This window comes from Pygocentrus nattereri, chromosome 15 (assembly GCF_015220715.1).
Source record: "Pygocentrus nattereri isolate fPygNat1 chromosome 15, fPygNat1.pri, whole genome shotgun sequence".
Lineage (NCBI taxonomy): Eukaryota > Metazoa > Chordata > Actinopteri > Characiformes > Serrasalmidae > Pygocentrus > Pygocentrus nattereri.
This window is the reverse complement of record NC_051225.1, coordinates 30,317,501-30,342,486: the sequence shown is the minus strand read 5'-3', so window position 1 is coordinate 30,342,486 and position 24,986 is coordinate 30,317,501. Positions and strand designations below refer to the sequence as shown.

General features: G+C 39.8%; 1 protein-coding gene across 2 annotated transcripts; it reads right to left on the bottom strand.

The window, feature by feature from the left end:
* Window positions 1-39: 39 nt before the first annotated feature.
* Window positions 40-22,717, bottom strand: mier2 (mesoderm induction early response 1, family member 2). 2 transcript variants are annotated; one of them, XM_017717564.2, is made up of 13 exons: window positions 21,973-22,714; window positions 21,106-21,281; window positions 11,134-11,259; window positions 10,366-10,480; window positions 9,888-9,979; window positions 9,068-9,137; window positions 8,799-8,950; window positions 8,075-8,156; window positions 7,682-7,776; window positions 6,740-6,870; window positions 3,861-3,961; window positions 3,421-3,546; window positions 440-510 (listed from the first exon to the last, which is right to left on the bottom strand). In XM_017717564.2, exons 2-12 carry the CDS (start codon window positions 21,271-21,273, stop codon window positions 3,464-3,466), a joined length of 1,215 nt encoding a protein of 404 aa, XP_017573053.1. In that variant the 5' UTR covers window positions 21,274-21,281; window positions 21,973-22,714; the 3' UTR covers window positions 440-510; window positions 3,421-3,463. The 2 variants fall into 2 exon arrangements, with proteins under 2 accessions (XP_017573052.1, XP_017573053.1); XM_017717563.2 differs by lacking the exon at window positions 3,421-3,546 and having other exon boundaries at window positions 40-510; window positions 21,973-22,717.
* Window positions 22,718-24,986: the final 2,269 nt, after the last annotated feature.

The following is a 24,986-nucleotide window of genomic DNA, read 5'->3' as shown; positions in this document are numbered from 1 at the left end:
TGACAGGGGAAAAAAAAATCTGGAAATCTCCAGCTGAGGTTTGAAATGTCTTCCAGAATGAATTCTGTGCCGATCTTTACTGCATAAGTGATCGTGGCTGGAGGGACGGACGATACAGAGCAGAGGAAGGGCAAAGGAAGCCCCCCACAGGCCCAAAGTCCTGGACTGAGATGGAAGGAGCGATTGCAGGAGCTGGAACAGGGGTAGAAGGTAAAGAGAAGTCGGTCTGAAGTCGCCTGGAGGCTCTGCACTGAGAGCCAGAAGGTACATTGTCTAGAGAACCCAGCTGTAGCTGGTAGAGGTCTGGTTCCTGCTGATGGTGATGAAGAGAGGTATAAAGCTGACTGGAGGGAGAGGCTGCCAAGCTGTCTGGGCTGAGACAGTCCATAACAGGCCTCTGGTGCTCCTGTAAAGGCAGGACAGGTGAAAAAGAGCTATAAAACAGCTCCCTCTGCAGGCTGGAGTGAGGACCTGCGCGCAGCTCCATCTCCCTGATTTCTAACTCGGCACCTGAGGAGTGGAGCAGGAGCATGAGAGTCAGCATGAGAAAAGAATATTTTGCATTCAACTGTATACACACTGTTTCTTTTTTTCTGAATTTGACCAAAGTCAAAGCTACTTGCTACATATTACATATAGTTTTCATATTACATAATCAAACTTTGTTTTTACGCTCACTGTCCATTTTATCAGCTCCATTTACTATAGGTGCACTTGGAATCAGACAGCAGTGCTGCTAGAGTTTTTAAACACCTCAGTGTTACTGCTGGACAGAGAACAGACCACCAACCAAAAATATCCAGCTAACAGCGTCCTGTGACCACTGATAAAGGACTAGAGGATGACCAACGTAAACTGTGCAGCAGCAGATGAGCTATCGTCTCTGACTTTACATCTCCAAGGTGTAAAAAAAAAAAAAAAACAGGAGCACTGCTGTCTGATCCACTCAGACCAGCACAACGCGCACTAACACACCGCCACCACCACACCAGTGTCACTGCAATGATGAGAATGATCCACCACCCAAATAGTACCTGGTCTTTGAGGGTCCATGGGGCGCTTGACCACTGAAGAACAGGGTAAAAGGGGGCTAACAAAGTATGCAGAGAAACAGATGGATTACAGTCTGTAACTGTAGAACTACAAAGTGCACCGATATAGTAAGTGGAGCTGATAAAAATGGACAATGGGCATAGAAACAAGGAGACAGTCATAATGTTATGCCTGATTGGTGTAATTTGACATGTTATATAACTTCACAGAAGTTGCAGAAGTTATATACCAAATTAATCAAAACCCAGCTGCTGGATTTTCCACCTCATTCTATGTATGTATGCCCCATATACAACAACTATTATTCTGTTTTTGCTTAAGGGCAGCATGTCCTGCATTAAGAAAACACAACATTAGACATCTGACAAAACTTGATTAATCCAGCCTAGGGGTGTTATGAAATTATATTTTCCTAGTCAAAAAAAAAATATCACAATTTCACGGTATCACTCCCTCATGCATTTAATTATACTTATCAACTTGGCATTATTAACTTGAACATCAAAGTCTTGTGATGTACACACTTGTGTGAAAAGAACAAAAAGCAAAGGGCGACAGATTTAACCTTCTATTCCCTTTTAAACTGATTCCACTGTGTGTTGCTTCTGTCAGTTGATCTCAAATGTTGTTCATTTTGGGAGGATTACTGAAAAAAAAAAAATGCTATAATTACATAAGATGTTTTGCTAACATCCTTTTGAAAATTACTTGCCCCAATGACATCACATTGCATGTATATGGGATATGGGGTTACACCAAGAAAGAAAAGTCTGTAACTGTAACTCTGTAACTGATCTTGTTTCAACATTACATTATTATATCTAGGTCAATGGTTTTCAACCTGTGGACCGAGGCTCCCAGTTGACCACAGTGGTAGTGCTAGGGGGCTGCAGATGTTTGTTTTTAACTGCAAATTATAATTTTTTAATATTTTTTTTTACAATATGTAGACAACTTACCAAATGTTATTTAAAATAAGAATTAATAAATACACTATATTTGGAAAAAATCACACATCATATTTAAGTCAACCTCATTTATTAGTCTGGCAAGATGTTTACTATATTTAAGGTTTTCAGTCCAAGTCAATGTAAACTCTTTCTCTTTTCATTCATATTAAATTTATCATGAATTAATTGTTATGAACAAGATTTTTTCAAAAACAACGATCCCAAGGCTTGGTTACATATAGGTGAAACTGTCACTGTATGCCATACTTCAGAAAATCAACCCAAGTATAAATCAAAATGATGAAAAACACAGTAGTCAGTACTGAGCCTGATCGCACCATGACAAAAAAAAAAAAAAAAAAAAAAAAAAAAAAAAATGGGCAGAAGCTCAATTTGAGCTGTTTTTGGAGATGCTAACACCATCAATAAGAAAGCAGGAGGCAAATAAATCTTGCTAAATGTCATAAAAAAAATGTAGCAGTCACCATTTCAAAAAGCACATTTGATGTGCAAGGTATTAGCAGTTACACACATGATCGGTCTAATCTACTGTTGTCCAAAAATGTTGCATGAATAAACTGTGTTCTGTGTGTAAAAAATTTCAGGCTTCACAGAAAACAACAGAACAGAAAACAAGTAACTACCATTCAATGCTGGATGCTCAGGAGGTATTTTTATTAATAAAGCTTTGAAAACAAATGACACCATCAGTTACAGGCTTACAAAGTATGCATCTAAACCTACTGAACTGAGCCAGACCTCCTTTCACAACTTATTTCTTCCGTATGTCATCGAGCACTTGGTAGCTGCCAAACATTAGCTAACTCGCAGGTGACTTATATGGTGAAACATTTGTTTCTTTTTAGTGTTTGTGTTGCATTGCTATATAAAATCAAGCGAAAGTGACAGGCTACACTGGAAGCCTTTAAGGTCGGTTGCGTGGGCCGCAAGTTAAAAAAGGCTGGGAAGTAGAAATCCCTTTGTCCGAGTTGCGAATTTTGCGTTTGCAAAATTATTTCACTTATTTATACTCATCAATAAAAAAAAAATAATAATAAAAAAAAAAAATAAAAATAAAAAAAATTAAAAAAAAGATTTCAGGGCTAATTTTCTTCTGCTATGAAGGCAATGTGGAGAAATGTGAAGAAGGCTGCTGTAGTTTGATTTAGGCTGATTTAAGAGGGCAGGGTCAGAGCTCAAATTATAGGAGAACAACTGATTTAAGCAACACACAGAAAAATACTGCATATGCAGCAACAGACGGAAAAGCATTTTATGCAGTATTCATGGGGTCAATGGGGTAAGAATCATACCACACGTGATTAACCGTGAAACTGTGACAATGTAACAAGCCTAATCCAGCCTCAGTCTTTCTTTCAATCTGCCTCTCTTCTGATCCCTGTTCATCTGCTTTTACCTGGGTGCCCTGAATGGTATTGTGTGCTCAGTGTGTAGGGAGCTCAGGGCTTTAGGAGAAAGCGGGGAGTGCGTTTCCGTCTAGGCCGACCCTGTACCTGAGCAGCGAATCTCAGGCTTGCCTCCTCTGGAGCCCCATGCAGGTGAACACAAGACCATGAACAACAACAACAAAAAAAAAAAAAAACACAGCACAGACACAATGGGGAAAAAACAGGCCAATGAAGGAATGGATGGAGCAAATTAAAATTATGATACAACTTAAATCATTAAGCAAGATTCCACATAATATCAAGCTGAATAATGCAGTGCAGGGAGGAATGGGTGTGACAGAGCAGAAGGGGGTCATGAAATTATCAAGAAAAGGGTGTGGAATGGTGTTTTAAAGCAGTCTTGTTGAGAGCTGTGGAGAGGCTGTTATGAAGGTGTAAGTGTAGGTACCTGACTGCTCCACCTGCAGGACAGTAGATGGTGATGGTGGGCGAATCTGCAGGCTTGAACTGTCCACTTCACTGTGCTCTCCATCTGCCTCTCCATCCTCTCTAAAACCCAGAAACACACAGAGGAAGATCGGTAAATTATACAGGCCCTAAACAGCATTTTACATGTTTCAAATAATCAGTCATGATTGTAATTGAGTACTCACTCAAAATCACCCTTAATGACAATATTTGAAGTGTTCTTTAGTTGAAATGTGCTTTAGTTGACACAAATGTTCTTAAGTTGCGCAAATAAACTTCCATCTTAACTGATGTTTCGAACCTTTACTGATCTGATTCGTTTTTTTATGCATGGAATCTATTTTTTCTGAGTGAATTGTAAACACGATTGAGATCAGGTCAAATCACCCACACACACACTTTCTAAAGTGTTCTAAACCAGGACTTCTTCTTTTCCAACCCAAGGCCCACTTGTTTGTAACTATAAAGCATAGTGGCCCACAGAAAAATTCAGATCAACTTTTTTTAATAATTTTTCTTAATTATTTTCTTAATTGATCACACTGCAAACCTGTGAATTAGGGCATGAAAATGAGATGTCAAAAAAGGAAGAAAAAGAAAATAAGGGAGTTGTAGATATGCACTGTGATTTGGAGCTGCAGTCCATCATGTTTTCACTGAAAATGCTGTTGTGGCTCCCAGAGGAGGAACTGTTTGGTCTGGAGTCTCTTTAGTTTTAACGGTTTTAGTCCCTCATTTGAAATAAACCACATTCCACTCAGTGGGCTTCTGGATTAGCATCACCACAATTAACAATAATAATAATAATAATAAACCTTACTTGATATCTGGTTCTTTGTCAGTAGTCAATTTTGTGAATTTCCCCGCTGTGGGACTAATAAAGGATTATCTTATCTTATTTGATTTTAACTACTCAGGTCGCAGATGCTCATCCAAAAAAACAAAAGCAGATCTTCTTTATTATTTTAAGGCTAAAACAGCAGATGAGAACGTTATGAGCAATGAGAGACTGTAAGGAGGTTATAGCAGGCAGATTATGCTGACAGTACAGCGCCGATGTGCTGATTGAACAGGAGGAAAGCCAGCGCTACTGATGAATTCCCTCATTTAATCATAAGATGCGTCTCGCCAGCAGTGAACTCAACAGGGTTCAGTTGGAAGTGGATTGAGACCCGCAGGTTTTTGCCGGACCGGTTCAGCTGTTTGATGCAGACCTAAATGCAGTGGAGTGTTCACACATGTCAAAATGGAGCAAATAAAGAAAAAAGTCTGATAGGTCCACACCAAACAAGCTAGGAGAAATACCCCGAGGAACCTCTCCATCTCTGGCTAATTCTGCACTGCACGCCAGCGGCTGCGTTGTATCAGACAGAGAACGTTTAATTAGCCTGTGACTGCAATATTTTATTTATACATCTTTACTGGCCCACTGCAGACTACTGTTTCTTCCTGAATACAGGCCCACAAACCATTAGAAGGTGCTTCAGGACCCACTGGTGGTCTGTGGCCCACAGGTTGAGAAACCCTCTTCTAAACTATATTTAAAACAATAAAAAAGTGATGATCTTGGTTGCCTTTTAGTTTTAGACAAACTCTTGCTCTCTTCACGTGCTGTATGGTACTGCAACGGCAGTAATAACTTCTGATTTTAATTTCGGCAGAATTAACATCTGCTGTTTGTGCAATTAGGTTTGAAACTTGCTGTTTGATTAGACAAGAAAAGGAGAAAATAGTGCAAAATTTCCTGCCTGAAGCAGTTAAGCTGAACTGGAGGCAGTGTGAATTTTGCACATTTTCATGTCATCTGAACAATTAAAGTGCTCCCACACTTGATTTCTTAGTCACCTCTGCTCTTTGGCTGCCTGTATCATTCAGGATAGATTTCAAGGTTCTGCTACTAGTCTTTAAAGCTCAAAACAACCTAGCACCTGCTTACATCACAGAGTGTCTGTCTGTTTATGTTCCGGCACGTAATCTAAGATCCACAGACAGCGGCCTTCTACAAATACCCTCTGTAAAATACAGAAAACATGGAAAGGCCTCTTTCAGTTATTATGCATCTAAACTGTGGAATTCAATTCCACCTTTTATTAGGCTCAGTGCTCACGTTAAAGAAGCACCTAAAAACATCTCTCTTTAAACTAGCATTTAACTAAAACTGAATGTCTCGTGGTGTTTATCTTTATCTTGTAATTTAATCTTCTTTTTTCTTCTGATTCTAATTAAATACTAATGATCTCTTCTATAACTATATTTTATCACATATCTGTAAAGCACTTTGAGCTGCCACTGGCATGAAAAGTGCTACATAAAGTAAAATTATTATTATTATTATTATTATTATTATTATTATTATTATTATTATTATTATAGCCTCAGTGGCTGTGTGGCAAGCAGTGTACTGCACTGAACTCTGAGGCAAGGTGACATTATTTATGATGCATCCAACTAAACCAGTAAATATTTAAGTCATTCTTAATATTTTAGATAAATTAACAATATATATTAACTCTAAAGGCGTTTGCCAACAACATGTTTATCAATGTAATAAATCAGCACCGGTTTCTGGCAGCGCCTTGACTTGATAGTATCCTTAGCCTGTGCCCTATTCACGCAATTTCCAAGACAGGTTTTCTAAGAAGAAGCAACAAAGCACTGCTGTTTGACAAGCGTGCCTTCCAAATGGTGCAAATGTAATGCGAAGATGGATTAATTCCAACACTGGATAAGTAGATACTGGAAGGGTTAATGACGGGCTTCTGTCAAACTTTTAAGCAAATTAAGCTTATAAAACTAGGTTAAACCATCCAATTAACTATTTGATACACAGGGCTCCAGCCAGGAGTCCATCCTGCTCACATGTTTCCTGACTGCAGAGGGTACTTTCTGCGTCCCAGTTTGTTGGACTGTTGGGTGAAGTACTCATGACGCTCTGACTTCTTCCACATGTAGTAGTACTCCACACACTCTCCTACTGAGCGTGTGCGTACCTGAAAGAGAGAGTGAGAGAGGTCGAGAGAAAACGAGAGGAAAAGAGAGAGATGAGAAAGAAAGATGAGTGAGAAAGATTAGAGTCCGACATAGTTTTGCTGCATATGCTGGTAAGTGAGATGGGAAATATTCTTTGTAGTTACTCAGGGTTTGCACTCTTTTTAGGAACCCATTTTCCAGGACTTTTCCAGGACAGATTCCAGGAGAATTTCCATGATTTACACACACATACAACAGATGTTGCACACAAAAGGTCATCTGAAAATGACACACTGCTGTCTACATCCATAACATTAAAGGCAACAACACAACTCATATTGACCCCTTAGTGAACAAACAATATACTGTCTCACACTCACACAAACAATTCCTCAACCAAACATCATCTGATCATAAGCTCTACAGAAATATTAGTTGTGAATGAATATTAGATTTCTCCTGAAGAAGCTGCTGTGTTAAAGTAGCTTTGCTTTATCAGGGGTTCCGATAAGAGTTCTGTCCACATGCACATTGCAAACTACAATAGGAATAAATTAACACTAAAAGTTGGCATAAGTAGCTAGAATATGTTACAATCTGCCAAAACAACAACTTGACACTTTTTCAGAACTTTATTATTCTTGTCAGGACATCTGATCAATTTTCTTTCATGTGTTTAATGTGGCTGGAAAACTCAACAATATTCCAGGTTTTCCAGAATGCGTGAGAACCCTGGTAACTGGGTTTAAAGTCAGATAGTCACAAAGGTTCTCTTAATAGTTCTTGTTTGAATAAAAACACTAATGTCGGGTAACAGGCATAGCCACTCACCTTGTTGGCCTGTATGAGGTGGAAATTTTTCCCATGAACACGATATCCATGCTCAAAGTTTCGACATTCCTCCTCACTCCAAGCACAAAGCTCCTCTGAGAAATGAACAAGGTTTACAGTTTTCCATCATAAGTAAACTCTTCAAAAAGATATACTTAGCTGCAGAGTAAGCTTTCCTAACTGGAGTCAAATTGAAGTCATCATGCATATTAATAAATTAATTAAAAAAAAAAAAAAAAAAAAAATATATATATATATATATATATACACACAGGCTTGTGAGAATCAAAGCAGACTGAATTCATATACGAACAGGTTTGCAGCACACAATGTGGAAAAAGGAATCAGTTGCATGAAACTATAAGATGTGGTCTTAAAACTGGACTGTCTTACCACTGAATACTTTCACATTGAATCGCAGTCTCCTCAGAGCCTCCTCTGCATTGAAGTTACATTTCACCAGCTCATATAGTGCCTGCCAAAAGACTCTAGGAACGTCAGTTCATGGTGTCAATGTTTGCTAATCAGCAACTGTTATTACCCAAAGCTAGCCTAAGCAGTGTAAAACTGGGAAGTGAATGCATACCACCATTACTTAGATGCTAACAAAACATTCAAACTCCCATAGAATAGCTAATGGAGATTAATATTGTCTTAGCACTGGTATATGGGCAACTCAGAAACTGAAGATTTCAGCAATAATGACTGCTATATACAGCATTGGACATGTGTTAGGCACCAAAGCACATCATTTAAGACAATTTATCTTTGGAATAAGTGTGTCTGTGCTTGTAAAAACACTGTCATTTATCAATAAATGCAAAAAAATATTAATTCAGTAAAAAGGAACAAGAATGTGTTGTTTTAAAACGTTTAAAGAATACATTTCGGATCTAGATTTATCCTGGATGTCACACATGGATTTGTTCAATTCCTTCACCAGTACACTTGATTTAATATAATAAAGTACTGTTCAGCCTGAATGATAATGACAAATAATACCAGGGAGCCATGAGAAGAGGTTTGGAAATGGTAAAATAAACAAGCAAGCAAACTACTACACAATTCATTGTAGTTGATGGTATACAGCGGACAACCACTGAATATTTTTCCTAACCTGCTCATTGTCTTTGACTAAGTCTCCTGAGGTTAGGGTGTCCACAGCCCCTTCCTGTCCTGCTCGTCTCTGTGCATGCAATAAGAACTCCTCCACAGCCGTGGTAGACATCACCCCTGGTGTCCATAACAACTGGTCCTTGCTTTCATAGGCTGCATGGTTAAGAGGACACATTTCCGTTAAAGACATCTACTCCAACTAGAACAGTATGGAATTTCATCTGAAACAGTGAAGGGGAAATTGTAAGTAGACCGCTACAGACACCTCACCTTTGTCATAGCACGTGTAGGAGCCGAGAGAAGGAATGGTGGCTTGGTACTGCGGGCCTACCATGATGTCCTGATTTAAAACAATAATTCAATAAATAAATGGGGAAAAGAATTATGCTTCTGTTACTGAGCTGAAGTAGCTGAATAAATGTTGATGAGCCTAAGATCATTATGAGCAATGCTAAGTGTCAGCTGGAGTGGTGTAAAGTCCCCTAATTTCCCATGAAGGATAAGTTTAATGTCCCTGTGCACAAATCGAGCCCCATAAAGACATGGTTTGATGAGGAACTCCAGTGGCCTGCACAGAGCCCTGACCTCAACCCCACAGGACACCATTGGGACAAACTGGAGCACTGATTGCAAGCCAGGCCAATGTTAGTGCCTGACCTCATAAATGTTCTTTTGTCTGAATGGGCAAAAATTCCCCACAGACACACTCCAAAATCAAAGACTTTGAAGAGCAGAGGCTGTTGCAGCCACAAAGGAGCAGCTCCATTTTAATGTCCATGCTTGTAGGAGGGGATGTCCAACAAGCTCACAAAGGTGTGATGGTGAGGCATCCACATACTTCTGGTCATACAGCGTGCATGTGATTATTTCTTATGTTATTACATTTTTCTTAAAAACCAGAGCATTTTCTTAGTTTCTTTTGTTTCATTCATCAATTTATTCATTGTACAGAAGACTCAGGTAATGTAATTAGGTAATGTAAGCCAGTGACTCTTAGCTCTGTATAGTGTTGTATCGTACCGTACCATACAGTGTAGTTTACAAGAGTGTAACAAAACAACACTATATGGTCTATGTGCTGATGCTTTACCTTGCGTCCATCATTGGATGGAACAGTGCTGTCTGAATCTTCGTCTGAGGAGCTGACTGCTGCGTCTTTGTCTTCATTTGGAAGGGCTGGGTCTGATGTGTGAAACAACATAGAACACACTTAGATACAAGAGGTTAAATAATACAGGCTATAGCTTTATATAATGTTTAGTAAGGCGCACACAGAAGCTTTCCCTAAGCTTATCATTTATGTAATTTAATCCTGAACTGACAGACTTATCTTAAAAGCGATTTGCTGGAATTAGTCATCACAAAATAAGTTTTGTTGACATATTCTCGTCCTGTGACTGGAGTCACAATGAATATTTACAGTGCAAGATTTTATCTTAATCTTAATTTCACTTCTTTCCTATGTTGTTGATTCTCACCAGACTCTTTGTGATAATCTTTTAGACATAATTTTCACTCCCTTAGCTTTTTTTTGGACTTAAACAGGCCCTACATCAACGATGTCATACCTATAAGATGGCATTGCAAAAGATCAGAAGAATGGGAAGTAACCAATGTTTTAAGGTCATCAGCAGAGGACTGAGTGTCCTCATCCTCCTCTCCTGAGAACAGATCCTTGGCAATCTAAACAAGCAGAGAAGTCCATAAACCTATCATTCAATCAAAGAGCAACCAGACTCATTCTCTTTATGTTTGTCTAAACAATACAAAGACAGCTCTGTACTGATCAAGATGCGTGTTTCCATAAACCCCACATAAAACATTATCTGATAAATTTCACCCCTAACAAAGCGTAAAAATTACCCCACAAAAAAAACGCCATATTTACTGATCAGGCATAAATAGCACCCAAATAGTACCTGCTCTGTGAGGGTCCAGGGGTTGCTGACCACTGAAGAACAGGGTAAGAGGGGGCTAATAAAGTATGCAGAGAAACAGATGGACTACGGTCTATAATTGTAGAACTATGAAGTGCACCTATATAGTAAGTTGAGCTGATAAAATGGGCAATTAGCATAGAAACAAGGTCCTAGCGTTATGAATGATCAGTGTAAGTTAAAGTGAATTCACACATTGCCAAGAGTCAGAAGAGCAACAAACTACACTGAACATGGAAAAAGAATTTTATTTAACTTTCAACTTTAAGTGCTTTAATACGTAGATGTTATCCTCTAGAATTTTACTTCAGCAGAAAAAAAGGTCAGTGAAAACTCCTACATCCCACAAAGGCAATGTTGTTACTGTTGAGCTCAGCTGATGCGTTTGGTGGTTCTCACCTTGTCTATTGTAGTTTCTGGCAGTGAGGCTGCTGTCTCGCTGGGCTGGCGGTTCTGCTGCAGGACAGGGTGGGACATGTCATAACCATACAGGGCCAACAGTTCCTCTAGGGGTATTTCTCCACCCTAGAAAACAAAAATCAGAAAAATCCAAATGATTTTGCCCCTAACAAAATGTAGCACACACTTTCACCTTTATATATAGTTTTTTGTCCAACCCTCTTTTCACTAATCCTACCCTGTCTATGGAAATTGCAAGGCAGCCAACAGATAGAGCTGTGCTACTTAAGAAGTTGTATTTAAAGAGAGACAGAAGACTGTTTATAGTAGTTAAGCCTGTATTTGTGCTCCTCCTAGATGCCATTAGCTGGTACTCGACATGAAGTGTATCTGAAGGGCCAGTTTTCTCTACTTAGACAGCTGAAGCAGGTCCCCGAGCATAGAATGCAGAGGGGAGCCTATGGTTTAAGTAAGTTAATGAAGTCCTCCTTCTTGCACCTTTAACAACTTGCCCTATCAAAACATTCCCTCAGGCTTCTTACTCCTAACTGATGCAAGTGTCAACAGTGTCATGCATTACAAGTGAGAAGATCCACCACCCAAAAAGTACCTGTTCTGTGAGGGTCCATGGGGGTGCAGACCACTGAAGAACAGAGTAAAAGGGGGCTAATAAAGTATGCAGAGAAACAGATGGACTACAGTCTGTAATTATAGAACTACAAAGAGCACCTATATAGTACATGGACCTGATCAAACGGACAAGGAGTGTAGAAACAAGGAGGTGGCCACAGTGCTAAGCCTGATCAGTGTATGCACTGGACGTATATTAAATAAAAACTATAGTGTCTGAATACTTGTTTGTAACTAGCAAACAATAATGTAAAGTATTGCATTATTATCAGGCTTAGGATACATTTATTACCTTTTTGAGTTAAAATACTTCCACACTGTTCCTTGACCAGCTCTTTGCTTATTTATATAACCACACAAAATTATTTTGCCAAAAAAGGGAACAGGAGGTCAGAATGGGAGCTAATATGCCTTATATCTGACCATTGTTGACAGCCTAAGGACCTGATATCTTTTGTTTAAGGATGAGCTACAGCTACCACCTTACAGTTTTCACCTGTGTGTTACAGTGCCATATAAAATAACAAGAATGAAACGGCACTCTCAGTAATGTATTCACTGTTAAACTAGGTGTAAAATGTATTTTGCATGAAAATACCTCTATGAATATGGATAACAATGATAGTGATCAGAAATGAATAGAAATGTGTCTTAAGAGATTGACAATCCATCCAATCTCACAAAAAACAGGCAAATAAAGCTTTCAGTAATTTCCTTTTTTGTGTTGCTAAGCATTTAAACTCATATTCTTCAGAAGACACAAATCTCCTATGACAAAGACTCCATTGTCCTTCACTTACACAGCACAGAAAAGACCTTCTTACCATAGTTTCTAATGCATTGTCTATTTCAGCAATGTTTTATAGCAAACTCCAGCAGTACTTGGGCATTGAGGTTTTCCCCACCTATGTACAATAGTACACTGAATTTGCAAAAGTCCCAATAATTTAAAAGCATTTCAGCCACTTCAGCTTAACCATTAATGTATTATTGTATTTTTGCTTTACTTTAGGGCAAATACTTGCAGCTGTTTTTAATTGTGTTATACTATAATTCAGTATATTCAGGTCTGTTAATTTGCAGTAATAGCATAGGGATGTAAATAATTAACCATTAACTGCAAATGCCATCATGATTTTTCTCAATAAACAACACTTCCTGTTTGAATATAATTGCATACAATACACAAAGATGCTACAGCCCATTCAATCTGCTGGGTAAGTCTAATAAGACCATGTTTCGAATGGACAGTATCACAACTACAGTGACAACTACATGTCATTGGCAAAAGCAAATATCTGCAAATAATAAGATATGCAACAATTTCATCCATGTCCTCTAAAAGAAAGTGTGATGCAAGTGGTGAAAGTAAATTAAACATGGGCATGCAAAAATATTGAGAAATCACAAGACAGAAGACAACACCTTTCCAAAGCTACTGAGCAAAGCTAGCACCTGTAGTTGTTATGCTTATTTTGGCTTAGTAATAAGTGGCATGACTAACTTGAGAACGCAAACCTTTCAATAGCTCATTACAGTATATATCAATCATTCCATCATCTTTCTAGCTTTTGGTCAGATATAATATATTACAGCTGTCAGCCCTTCACAGATTCAGGTACTTAAATTGGGTAAGTTCCACATGTTTCAAGATGTTTACATACACACAAACTTACGTCTGGCCCCACCTGGTCTATACAAGTAACTTTAATATCTCAGTGCGGTAATACAGAATCCATACCATGTATTTTACAACAGTTTTGAACACGGCTCAGCCAATCAGATCTCAGAACAGGAAGTACCCATTTTATAACTGATATATAGATGGGTCAAGCTCATTTTAGGACTTCAGGATAATGGATAATAGTTGCCAACTAATGGCAGTCAGTTAAAGGTAAAAAAAAAAAAAAAACCTGAGATTTGACTTTCCATTACCTATGCCATCTAATGCAAATGCAGTTTTGAACACCAAAGTTTACAAATGATCAGCACCAATCAACAACTCTCTCCAGCGTTCCTCCTGCCTCCCAGCTCTAGTAACATTGGTAAACTGTGTAAGTACATGAAAACATACTCATGTCTTCATTTGATTTTTGTTTAAAATACTGTAAAAATACTGAATCTTGAACAAAGTATTGGAAACTGAATAGTGGATTGAGTGTATCATTAAAATCCTATCTTGTATACAAAAGACCGCTGGCACTAGCTTTTGTTTTTGCTCTTGGAGTCCGCCACTGGTGGCTGACGAAAAAAGAAAAGTGCCAAAGCAAGTAAGGCAGGGCATCAGAAAGCGGAAAAATCAATCAGAAAAATAGCCAAGACATAAATGCAGCCAACATCAACTGGCGACCACCAACTGCAAAGGGTCTAGCAAAGCAAAGAAGAACAGAACAGAACAGATGGCCAAAAGGTTTGTATAATAAAAGATGGTACAACAGACTAGGAGACATATAAAAACATCAGAAATTATGTTAAAATGATTCAAACAAATCGCCTGGTTAACAGTAATAGATGTCTTGGGGTGGGGCACTTTGAGGCCCAGCCATACAGTAAGCCAGCTATTGTAAACCCCCTTCACCCTACAGCTTAATGGTTGTGTACTGTTTATTTAGTGAGTGTAAGGTGATGGGTCATGCGTCTTTTCCTCTCTTTGACTATTTTGGACACATCAGCATACATGCATTTTCCTTCTGGTAAAAGTAAACTAAGACAGAAAGTTATCCAGTCGGCAAAAAATGCAAAGGCCAAAATAAATATATGCCAGTGGTGTGCTAAAAGGCCAACAACTACAAAGAACTTAAACAACTCAATCAGTGACCCTTTTACTCACAAGTGTCCTAAAGATCAAGTATTAAAAGGTACAGAACAAGTTTAAAAAATGTCTACATGTGTTTTATACAAACATCCACACTGCCATTTCTTAACCAAAGTGTTGATTTTGCAGAATGGATATAACAGTCCAATAGGTCTAGTTTTATGATCACCTGAATGTCTGTAATGAGTCATTTTCTTAAGCTGAAACTTGGTCTTACTGAGGTTCTGCTGGTAAAACACAGTCATTTCCTCATTCACCATCCCACTCACAAGTGGTGCAAGTTTTATTCTTTGAAAGGTTCTTAAAAGCTTTTCCAGTTTTAGGATACACCCTTTAGCCTGGCAGTAGTCAGCACTGAGAGCCAACATTCACAAAAGCTGAACATGAAAATGGAACGGCAGGAAACAAGGAAACCTCTTTTTTATTTTAAGCAAGATTTCTTTTTTTATTTCCATCTTTCACAGTTTTGAAATAACAAAGAAGGCAAAGGGCAAGAAGCAAAGGTCTGGGCACATTACATTGCATACTTAGTGACCCCCTCTCTGGCAGGTAGGACAGCTTTTAAATGCTTTTTTTAGCCAGCTAAATTAAATTCTTGTTTGGACGATTTTCTCTCATTTTTCCTAGCAAAAGTCCTCTAGTTCTTTAAGAAATATCTTCAGCTTGCACCTCTTAAGGTGGTCCACTATGGATTTTGAGGTCCGTTTAGGATCATTATCTTGTTTTAAGAACCATCCTCTTTTCATCTTCAGCTTTTTTTTTTTTTTTTTTTAAAGATAAGTGTGATGTTTGCATCCAAAATCTGGTGGGATTTAACTGAATCTATTCTTTCCTTTACCAATAAGTGCAACTGGCTGTAACACATACCCAAAGCATGATTTATCCACCTCTGTGCATAACATATGTTGAAGAGGTCTTTCTTTCATAAAATTCTTCAGCCTTTTTCCTCCTCAGACAGCCAAAAACGTAATGTTAATCTCATCACTCCATAAGACTTGTTTCCAAAAAGGCATCAGGCTTATTTAGGTGTTCCTTTGCAAACTTTTGACATTGAATTTTGTGGTGAGGACACAGGAAAGGTTGTCATCTGCTGCAACACCAACTCAAAACATGACACACCCCTGTGCTTAACAGCTGGATCACATTCCTGTACTTCCATGAAGGTCATATGTGTGCTGGTGTCACTGCACAGTTGAACAGTGGACCACCACTTCAGGGTCTGATAAATCTTCCTCAAAGTCTTTTGGTACCAAATATGCCAAATTTTAGTTGCCTATTTATCGAACAACTTGACGAGCAGTTCTCTTTAAAAGTTTTCTTTGTCTTTCAGAACTCAACTTTACCTTTATCGTTTCTATTAAGAGCCATTTCTTAATTACATCAGACACTGAGGAAATGGCTACCTGAAAATGCTTTGATATCTTACAGCCTTGGATCAAGGTTTAAGGACGCAGATGACTGTGTAGAAGCCACAGCCCTAACAAGCAAATTATTGTCTGAGAGCTTGGTAAAAGTTGGCTGAGGACTGAAATCTCTTGGGGTGCCCAAACATTTGCATGTTGCTCCTTTGCTTTCCCCTCATTGTTTGAAACAAAAACAATACAATAATCTTGCTTAATATGTTGAAAAGAGTGTTTCATCTATATGCCTTTTGGAGATCAGTACAGCTATTCACAGCAACAGAAATCTGTAGACTTATTTTTAACTTTTTCTGTTTTCTGGCTGAAGGCACATAGCCAAAATTTCCTTTGCTAGATCACATTCGGGGGCTAGTATAGCGTTTCAGTACTGAAAAAATTAGCTGCTGTAATCTGTAGTCAGTCGTTCTTAACCATTCATCATCTGATATGTAATGTTATTTTAGATTTTAGATGCTAGACACTGTGTAAAGCTTCAACTATAGCATGCTTTTTCTACAACAACTATTTCAGAGAGTTCATCATTTGCAGGGTCCTTAACAGCAGCAGTCCATGGACCTTCGAAGCTTGCAGCCCCGTAAATGAGACACAACCTGCGTTTGTTACCACCCTACTAAGTCAACATTTCAACCTACATTAAACCCAAAATTTCTCATGGTTGTTCTCAGACATTCTTCTAAGATGTAAAAAATAAATAAATAAAATGAGTCTTTTTTAGTCTATTTAGCTGAAGCTCATATATTGTAGAATGTTGCAGATTTTGCAAAGAGAATGGAAATGGCTGTGGTGAACACGTATTTTCAGAAGAGGGAAGAACACAGGGTGACATACAAGAGTGGAGGGAGGTGCACACAGGTGGATTATATCCTTAGCAGGAGATGCCACCTAAAGGAGATTGGAGATTGTAAAGTGTTACCAGGGGAAAGTGTAGCAAGGCAGCAGAGGGTGGTTGTCTGTAGAATGAGATTAGAAACAAAGAACAGGAAGAGAGTGAAGACAGAGCCAAAGATTAGATGGTGGAATCTGAAGGAGGAGAATGGCTGTAGGCAGTTCAGGGAAAAATTGCAACAGGCCCTTGGGGGCAGTGAGGAGCTACCTGAGGACTGGGAAACTACAGCTAAGGTGGTGAGAGAAACTGGCAAGAATGTGTTGGGTGTTTCGTCTGGTCAGAGGAAAGAAGACAAGGAAAGTTGATGGTGGAATGAGGAAGTCCAGGAGAGTATTCAGAAGAAGAAGGCAGCTAAGAAAAAGTGGGCTAACCATAGAGATGAAGGAAGTAGGCAGGAGTAAGTGTGAGGCTAGTCGCATAGCAAAAAGAATGGTGGCAAAGGCAAAGGCTCAGGCCTATGATGAGCTGTATGAGAGGCTGGACAGTAAAGAAGGAGTAAAGGACTTGTATCGTTTGGCTAAACAGAGATATAGAGCTGGAAAGGATGTACAGCAGGTTAGGCTGATAAAGGATAGAGAGGGAAAATGTACTAGTGAGTGAACAGAGTGTTGAGTAGATGGAAGGAGTACTTTGAAGAACTAATGAAGGAGTAAAACGAGAGAGAGAGGAGGACAACGGGGGGAGAGATAGTGGATCAGGAAGTGCAGAGAATTAGTAAGGTGGAAGTGAGGGCAGCTTTAAAAAGGATGAAGAATGGAAAAGCAGTTGGTCCAGATGACATACCTGTGGAGGTATGGAGATGTTTAGGAGAGAAGGCAGTGGACTTTTTAACCAGGTTGTTTAACAAAATCCTGGAGAGTGAGAGGATGCCTGATGAGTGGAGAAGCAGTGTATTGGTCCCCATTTTTAAGAACAAGGGTGATGTGCAGAGCTGCAGTAATTACAGAGGTATAACGTTGATGAGCCACACCATGGAGGTATGGGAAAGACTTGTTGAAGCAAGGCTAAGGCGAGAGGTTCAGATCAGTGAGCAGCCGTTTGGTTTCATGCCCAGAAAGATTCATGCCCAGATGCAATTTTTGCATTGAGAGTGTTGGTACAGAAGTACAGAGAAGGTCAGAAGGAGCTACATTGTGTCTTTGTGGATCTAGAGAAGGCATATGATAGGGTGCCAAGAGAGGAACAGTGGTACTGTATGAGGAAGTCAGGTGTAGCTGAAAATGTTCGGGTGGTGCAGGACATGTATGAGGATAGTGAGACAGTGGTGAGGTGTGCAGTTGGAGTGACACATGGTTTCAAGGTGAAGGTAGGGTTACATCAGGGATCAGCTTTGAGCCCCTTGTTTGCAATGGTGATGGAAAGGTTGACAGATGAGGTCAGGCAGGAGTCTCCATGGACCATGATGTTTGCAGATGACATTGTAATCTGTTGTGAGAGTAGAGAGCACGTGGAAGAGAATCTGGAGAGGTGGAGGTTTGCACTGGAGAGGAGAGGAATGAAGGTCAGTAGAGACAAGACGGAATACATGTGTGTGAATGAGAGGGAGGCAGGTGGAAAGGTGAAGATGCAAAGAGTAGAGGTCGTAAAGGTGGATGACTTCAAATATCTTGGGTCAACCATCCAGAGCAATGGACAGTGCAAAAAAGAGGTGAGGAAGAGGGTGCAGGCAGGATGGAGTGGGTGGAGACGGGTGTCAGGGCTGATGTGTGACAGAAGGACAGCAGCAAGAGTGAAAGGGAAGGTTTACAAGACAGTAGTGCGTCCTGCTATGATGTATGGTTTGGAGACTGTGGCTCTGTCTAAAAGACAGGAAGCTGAGCTGGAGGTGGCGGAGATGAAGATGCTGAGATTTTCGTTGGGAGTGACAAGGATGGACAAGATTAGAAATGAGCAGATCAGAGGGACAGTGAAGGTGGAGCAGCTTGGAGATAAAGCCAGAGAGGCCAGGTTGAGATGGTTTGGACATGTGTTGAGGAGGAATAGTGGATATATTGGTCAAAGAATGTTGGAGATGGAGCTGCCGGGTAGAAGGAGAAGAGCTAGACCTCAGAGAAGGTTTATGGATGTAGTGAAGGTGGACATGGAGATGGTTGGTGTAAAAGTAGAGGAGGCAGTGGATAGGGCAAGATGGAGGCAGATGATCAGCTGTGGCGACCCCTAAAGGGAGCAGCTGAAAGAAGAAAAAGAAGCTGAAGCTCATATATTATTAGTTATTAGAGGCTCACAGTATACACAGTTTCTTTTTAACAAGACCATGACAACAGACAACTATAATAACTGCTTAGTTTTCTAGATGATGATGCAGAAATCAAGACCAAGAAATAAAAAAAAGTGAATTCACAGATCCTACTGGTTCTACATTGCAAGCTTTGGCAGACATGTGCTCGAGGCAAAACACACAACATGCCAAGAAGACAGTAAAAAAAGATTCCCCTCGGCAGAAATGTCAACGCCCAAAGTGACCTTTAATGTACTTAAAATTTACACCAACAGATTCCTCTAAAAACAATACCACTGCAACCATCTAACTAGTATTTATCTTAATACTGATAGCTGCCATAGGAAGAAGTGAAAGTCTACTGAAAATGCCTGTGCATTTAGATTCCTCTAAAAAGACTGCCTCAGAAAATAATGAGATACTCCATTACAAGCATGGCAAAAACAATGACTTCCAGCCAATGAGCTTTTTCTATTGGTACAAAAGGTGGATTTTTCTGGCTAAGACAATCACTCAATCCACGTTAAATAAATCATGCATAGCAATGCTGAGGACAAACAAAGGACAAAGGCCTGAAATCAGCAGGATCTGGGGAAAGGTGGAGGGCAAGCCTGGTTGAGCATCAGCAGCATCTGATGTTTTCTCTGCTTCACAGACATTAAGAAAAAGACATTGACAGGAAATTGTACAAGAAAAAATTCTTGTAGGCCTGTCATGATCATGATATTTTACCTGAGGGTAAACTACCATATAAATAATTGTGATCAACAAATCAACTTTTTTGTACAAGCCTAAAGCAGCCAAACTGGCCGATTAGCTAGCTTGCTTCCTGGCTGTCAATACGCATTAGCTCCTAACTGACGACAGAAACGAGTGCGTTTACATGGATTCAATAATCTGATCATCATCGGATTTCTACAGTTATCTGACTATTCAAATGGTCATGTAAACGGTGAACTCTGATTTCTTAGATTAGAGTTAGGCCTAGAAATCTTATTAAGAAATCTGATAAAGAGAGCTGGATTTTACCTCATCCTCTAGATGATGCATGTTCATATTTTCAGGTAAAGTGGCGCAATGTTTAAAAAAAATGTGGCAAGTGTATGTTTTTTTATATTACATTGCTTTCTTCTATGAATGTATTGGACGGTTACAAAGCAGAAATCTGATTAATCCCTGACTCATTTGAACCCGGAGTTTCCCCATTATCCGATTACTCAAGTGCATGTAAATTTGTTGATCGGATTACTGACAAAATCTGATTTTCTGCAGTTATTGGATTATTAAGTGCATGTAAATGCACTCACTGTGAGCTCAAATAAACAAGCATTACTCACTACTGCCCTCTACAGGTGTTGGAGCACTAGTCAGGAGTTAAAAAACTTTTATTGTTGTAATAAGATTCATGATGAGATTTCTTTTATTTACATGAATTTGCCTCAATCCAACCGATGAAAATGCACCCAATTCATGTTCTGTTTTTTGTGATGGAAAACACATGATTATGAAAAGGTTGTGTGAAAAATGTGATGGCTAAAATGATTGCTATCAGCTGAACAAACTGTGCGGAATGTATTATGTGGTACTATGTGTGACAGACTTAGTTTCTAATACACTTTCTAAAAAGTTCATCTGTATATAGAACAACACCTAATTGAAAAAAACAACTATCACCCAAACACCCTTGGAACTCACTATGCCGAACATTTGACGGAGAAAACCCTGGCCAGAGCAGTCTTACTTGTGAAGAATAAAAAGTGAAATAAAGTTATATTTTACTACAATTGTTGATGTGTAAGCACCTACATACAGTTTCTAATCAGGGTTCCCTTATCACTCATTACTGGCTCTTCCATCAAAAACCCTGCCAGTGAACTTGAGGGGTGGTAGGGTGGTGGTGCGCTTCCAACCACTTCCTTTGCTTTCACTCTAAACGAAGCGGTGGGGCCTACCTCCGTCCTAAATAAGCGCAGGTGGGGAAGACTGAAAAGCTCTCACTCACTGAATGTGTTCGTTGTGTTTGTGCAGCCATCTTCTTTGGCTGTAACTCCCAAGCCCCCCGGATCTTCTGCTGCTCCTCTAAGGGTGTGGATGGTTGAGGAGACAGCTCCAGAGGCACTGCATAGCCCAGGCAAAGAACGTGTGCTAGGTGGTGATCCGTGGAGCCCATCCGCCCAGCTGAAAAACAGACGTGAATAAGAACAGTCTGATTTTTAAAAATGTAGTAACTAATCAGTCACTAGATTCTGAATTGTGGTTCCTACTAAACAGGCCACACTGAGCCAACATTTACTTTAAATAAAACAGTTAAAACATCTTCACAGCATTCCTTTAAAACTGTTATTCAAATAAAGTCATTGGATGTACACAGTCATATAAATATGTGTATACGTGTGTGTAAAACTGAATACTCAAAGAACCATTAATGTATAAATGCCTGTTTGCCTGATTAAATGGTTCTTTTCTACGACATAAATGCTGTTACACATTTTTTTTAAAGAACGCTTTTTTACAAACAGTTCTGTGTAGCACCAAAAAGGGGTTCCACAAAATCACAGAACCTTTTTTTTGCTAATAGTGTACAACACCTGGAGTAAGATCTAACTGCGAATAATCCTTTTTCCCCTTCCAGCCTTCTTCAAACAGTTAAAACAGCACATAAACAGCCTAGCAGCGGTGGCCTTTTCAGGGTCACATGAAAGTCTTCTTCTAAGGCCACAAGTTATGCTTTGGTGCCTCAATCTGCAGTTCAGCCAACCTTTAGCCCTTGTGGGCCTAGACCTCTGTGTGTAGGCACAGTCGATGGACGTCAAGCTCCACTACTCTACTTTGCAGAACATGTCAAGACACCACGTACATGACCACTCACTAGCAAGGCTGGGAAGCTCCTTCTGGTCTCGTTTTCTGTCTGGTTTTGTCTGAAACGGCGACGGAAAAGCTGCAACTCTGGAGAAAGTTGGAAGACTTCAAGCCAAAGTGAAGTGAAGGCTACTTCTTCACGGAACAGTTGAGTTGAGCAGGGCGCTTTCCTGCTCGCTGGGTGCTGAACGGTCGACACACTCTCCACCGGTGTGAGAAGGAAATAGTTTTAAAGTGGCGGTGGGGGGGACGCGGAGAAGCAGAGAGCCGCTGACACGCTCTTGTCACGTTTACTTTACTTCCCGGCGTCTTCTCGGCGTCCACCTTCACCGCAGTTCAGCACCACCGGTGTGCTGCTGTGTGGTTTTTTTCTCCACAGAGCTCAGTGAGGAACGGTTCTTCCACACAGACGGGGAGAGAGCAGGGGAGAGAGAGAGAGAGGGAGAGAGGGAGAGAAGCGACGCGGACACAAGAGCACACCCTTCATAACTTCCTCATTTGTGTGCACGGCGCCGCGTTATGCTCCTTTCTGACCGCCCGGTGCCACCGGCAGCGTCCTTAGCCGTCGTTTTGAGTGGAAAACGTTTGTAAACGCGGCGCGGCTCGACGAGCTTTTTCAGTCGTCTTCTTCCTCCCCGAAAGCCCTCCGCCGACTTACCTCCGCCATTCCGATTCTGCGCGAGCGGTGGAATGCCCGGATGTTGTGGAGGACTGCTTCAACTTCTTGGTTTATTGTTGCAGTGTTGATGAGAGCGCATGATGTGGGGCATTAAAGAGTTCTTAACCTGTTTATTAAGCGTTTTTACACCGTGAAGCTCATGTTACTGCATATTTACACCTAGTAGAAGAAAAAAATGGCATATCATTTTTTTTCCGCCCTGGGTCTGGCAGCAGTATGTCAAAATGTGGTTGCTTTCTCAAAAAGGACTTGCGTTCAAATAATTACTTACATTCTTGAAATGTAATATATACAAGCTAGTTCCTCAAAATCTCAAGAGAATACATCATTGCTTCTAGATATTAGGTGAAAACGTGGAGGAAATAAGTCGATGATTCGACATAGTAAGTCAACATTTCAATAAGTCATTCTTTTGAAATACTGAAGTCATTATATTTAAATTTTTTATGTATTAAACAGAGAAGCGGAAAAAACAGACAAGTTTTCTCCAATACCTGGCAGAAATGGGCTTCCCCTGCTGAAAAAAAAAAACAAAACAGCTGGCTTGTGCTGGTCTGATGCCGGTTCAGCTGATCACCCAGCAGGATCATGCTGGTTGACCATTATACCAGCGTCAAAACACTAACGCTAGTATTGCTGGTATTGCTGGTTACTAGTAAAGCTGGTTTTAAAAGTTCTAGCAGGGTCCAAATGTTACAGACCACATTATGTATACAATTTAATTGCTTAATCATAAGCTCCCTATTCGCTGCTCATTCAGGATGATCATGCTAGGTGATCAAAACCAGCACCAGACAGAGCATAAACCAGGATATTAGGCCTCCGAAGGTTTTGACCTAATTATATATTACGTCAAAACGTGGGGAAAATAATAATCAATTTGACAAAGTACGTCAACATTTCAATACACTTTTATTTAGAATACTAAGGTGAATATTTTCACATGCTGCATGCATTTCATGCTGTTCTATGCTGGTTTAGCTGGTGACCCAGCATGATCATACCAGCATCAAAACACAATATATACTGGTCATTGCTGTTTTTTTCTAGCAGGGTCTATATGTTACAGATCACTTTATATACGACTGAATTGCTTAAACATAAGCTCCCTGTTGTTGATTAGACAGCCACGGGTGACCAGGAAAACCAGCACCAAACCAGCACAAAGCAACAGAGAGAGTTTTGCGTTAGTAACTAAGATATCTCAGAAAAAAAATTGTGACTACCAGATTTTATTCTCTGTTGATTATGGAGTTCATTATTAAGTTCAGCTCATCACTGGTTGTTTGCTACATACAGTGGCCCCAAAAAGTATGTGGACAGGCTACTTCAGAAAATGTTTAACAAAGCCTGGATATGAATTCCAGCCAGACTGCACAAAGCATACTGTAAAGCACACAGATTGAAATATCAAGGCCTTGGGTGTTTTTCTTACAGTAGTGTTGGTGAACTTGTGTTTATTGATGGGATCATGAACTCAGAAGTGTACAAAGGCATTTTAGATGCAAACTGACAGACTTCTGCTAAAGTAATAACTCAAACGATAACATGCCAGCTTTACCAAAAAGAAAAGTATAGTCTTGGAATGCTCTGTTTCAGATAGATGTGACATTTGTGTTCTAACAGGATGAACTGAATACAGTTTATGTACGGCACAAACATCCAAATAGTTCTGGAGTCCACTGTATGAGCAGAATGTTTACAAATTTAGAATCTTCTTCATTCAGTGACTCTGAATAAGCTACAATTGACCATAACTTCAGCATTAGAGTAATGTAGTGTAGTGTAATATATAGACTTACTATTTTAATCATATACATTATAAGCACAGCTGATCACCGATAGCACACTCACTGAGTGAAGACACCAGTTAATTCCCTTCAGACTTACACTACAATCACAGTAAATGATCTCTTCCATGTTTCTGGGTTTGTGACTACACAGCCTTGGAGAAAGGGGGAAGGGTGACTCACACACAGGGAACTTGCAGTAAGAGAGCTGGCATTCAGACACCATATTGCTTCCATGTGATCTAGTCCAGCAGCTAGACGAATCATACTAGCCAGGATAGGTGGGGAGGGGTAAGTGCGTGTCATTCACTGATAAAGTCACTAGGTCCTGATATGTGTTGCTCTTTAATGCTGATCTTAGACCAGCATTATCTGCCTGCCTTCCCTTACTGTAGAGCTTTATAAGAAAATGGATCAGCAAGGAAAGGACCACTTACCTGTGTGTCCCGCCAAGAACGGGAAAAATGCCCTTTTAAGGCGGAATTTAAGGCATTTAATGCCTCTAAAGCAGGGGTTACAGATAGTGGCCTAGTGGCCACTTCCAGCCCATGAGAT

Excerpts from the sequence above, each read along its gene's own strand:
- mier2 (XM_017717563.2), bottom strand. The coding sequence starts at position 21,273 with ATGGGCTCCACGGATCACCACCTAGCACACGTTCTTTGCCTGGGCTAT. Across the intron at positions 9,138-9,887 it reads CATCCAATGATGGACGCAAG|GACATCATGGTAGGCCCGCA; the intron begins GTAAAGCATCAG and ends GTTTTAAATCAG. Across the intron at positions 8,951-9,067 it reads CTACACGTGCTATGACAAAG|CCTATGAAAGCAAGGACCAG; the intron begins GTGAGGTGTCTG and ends TTAACCATGCAG.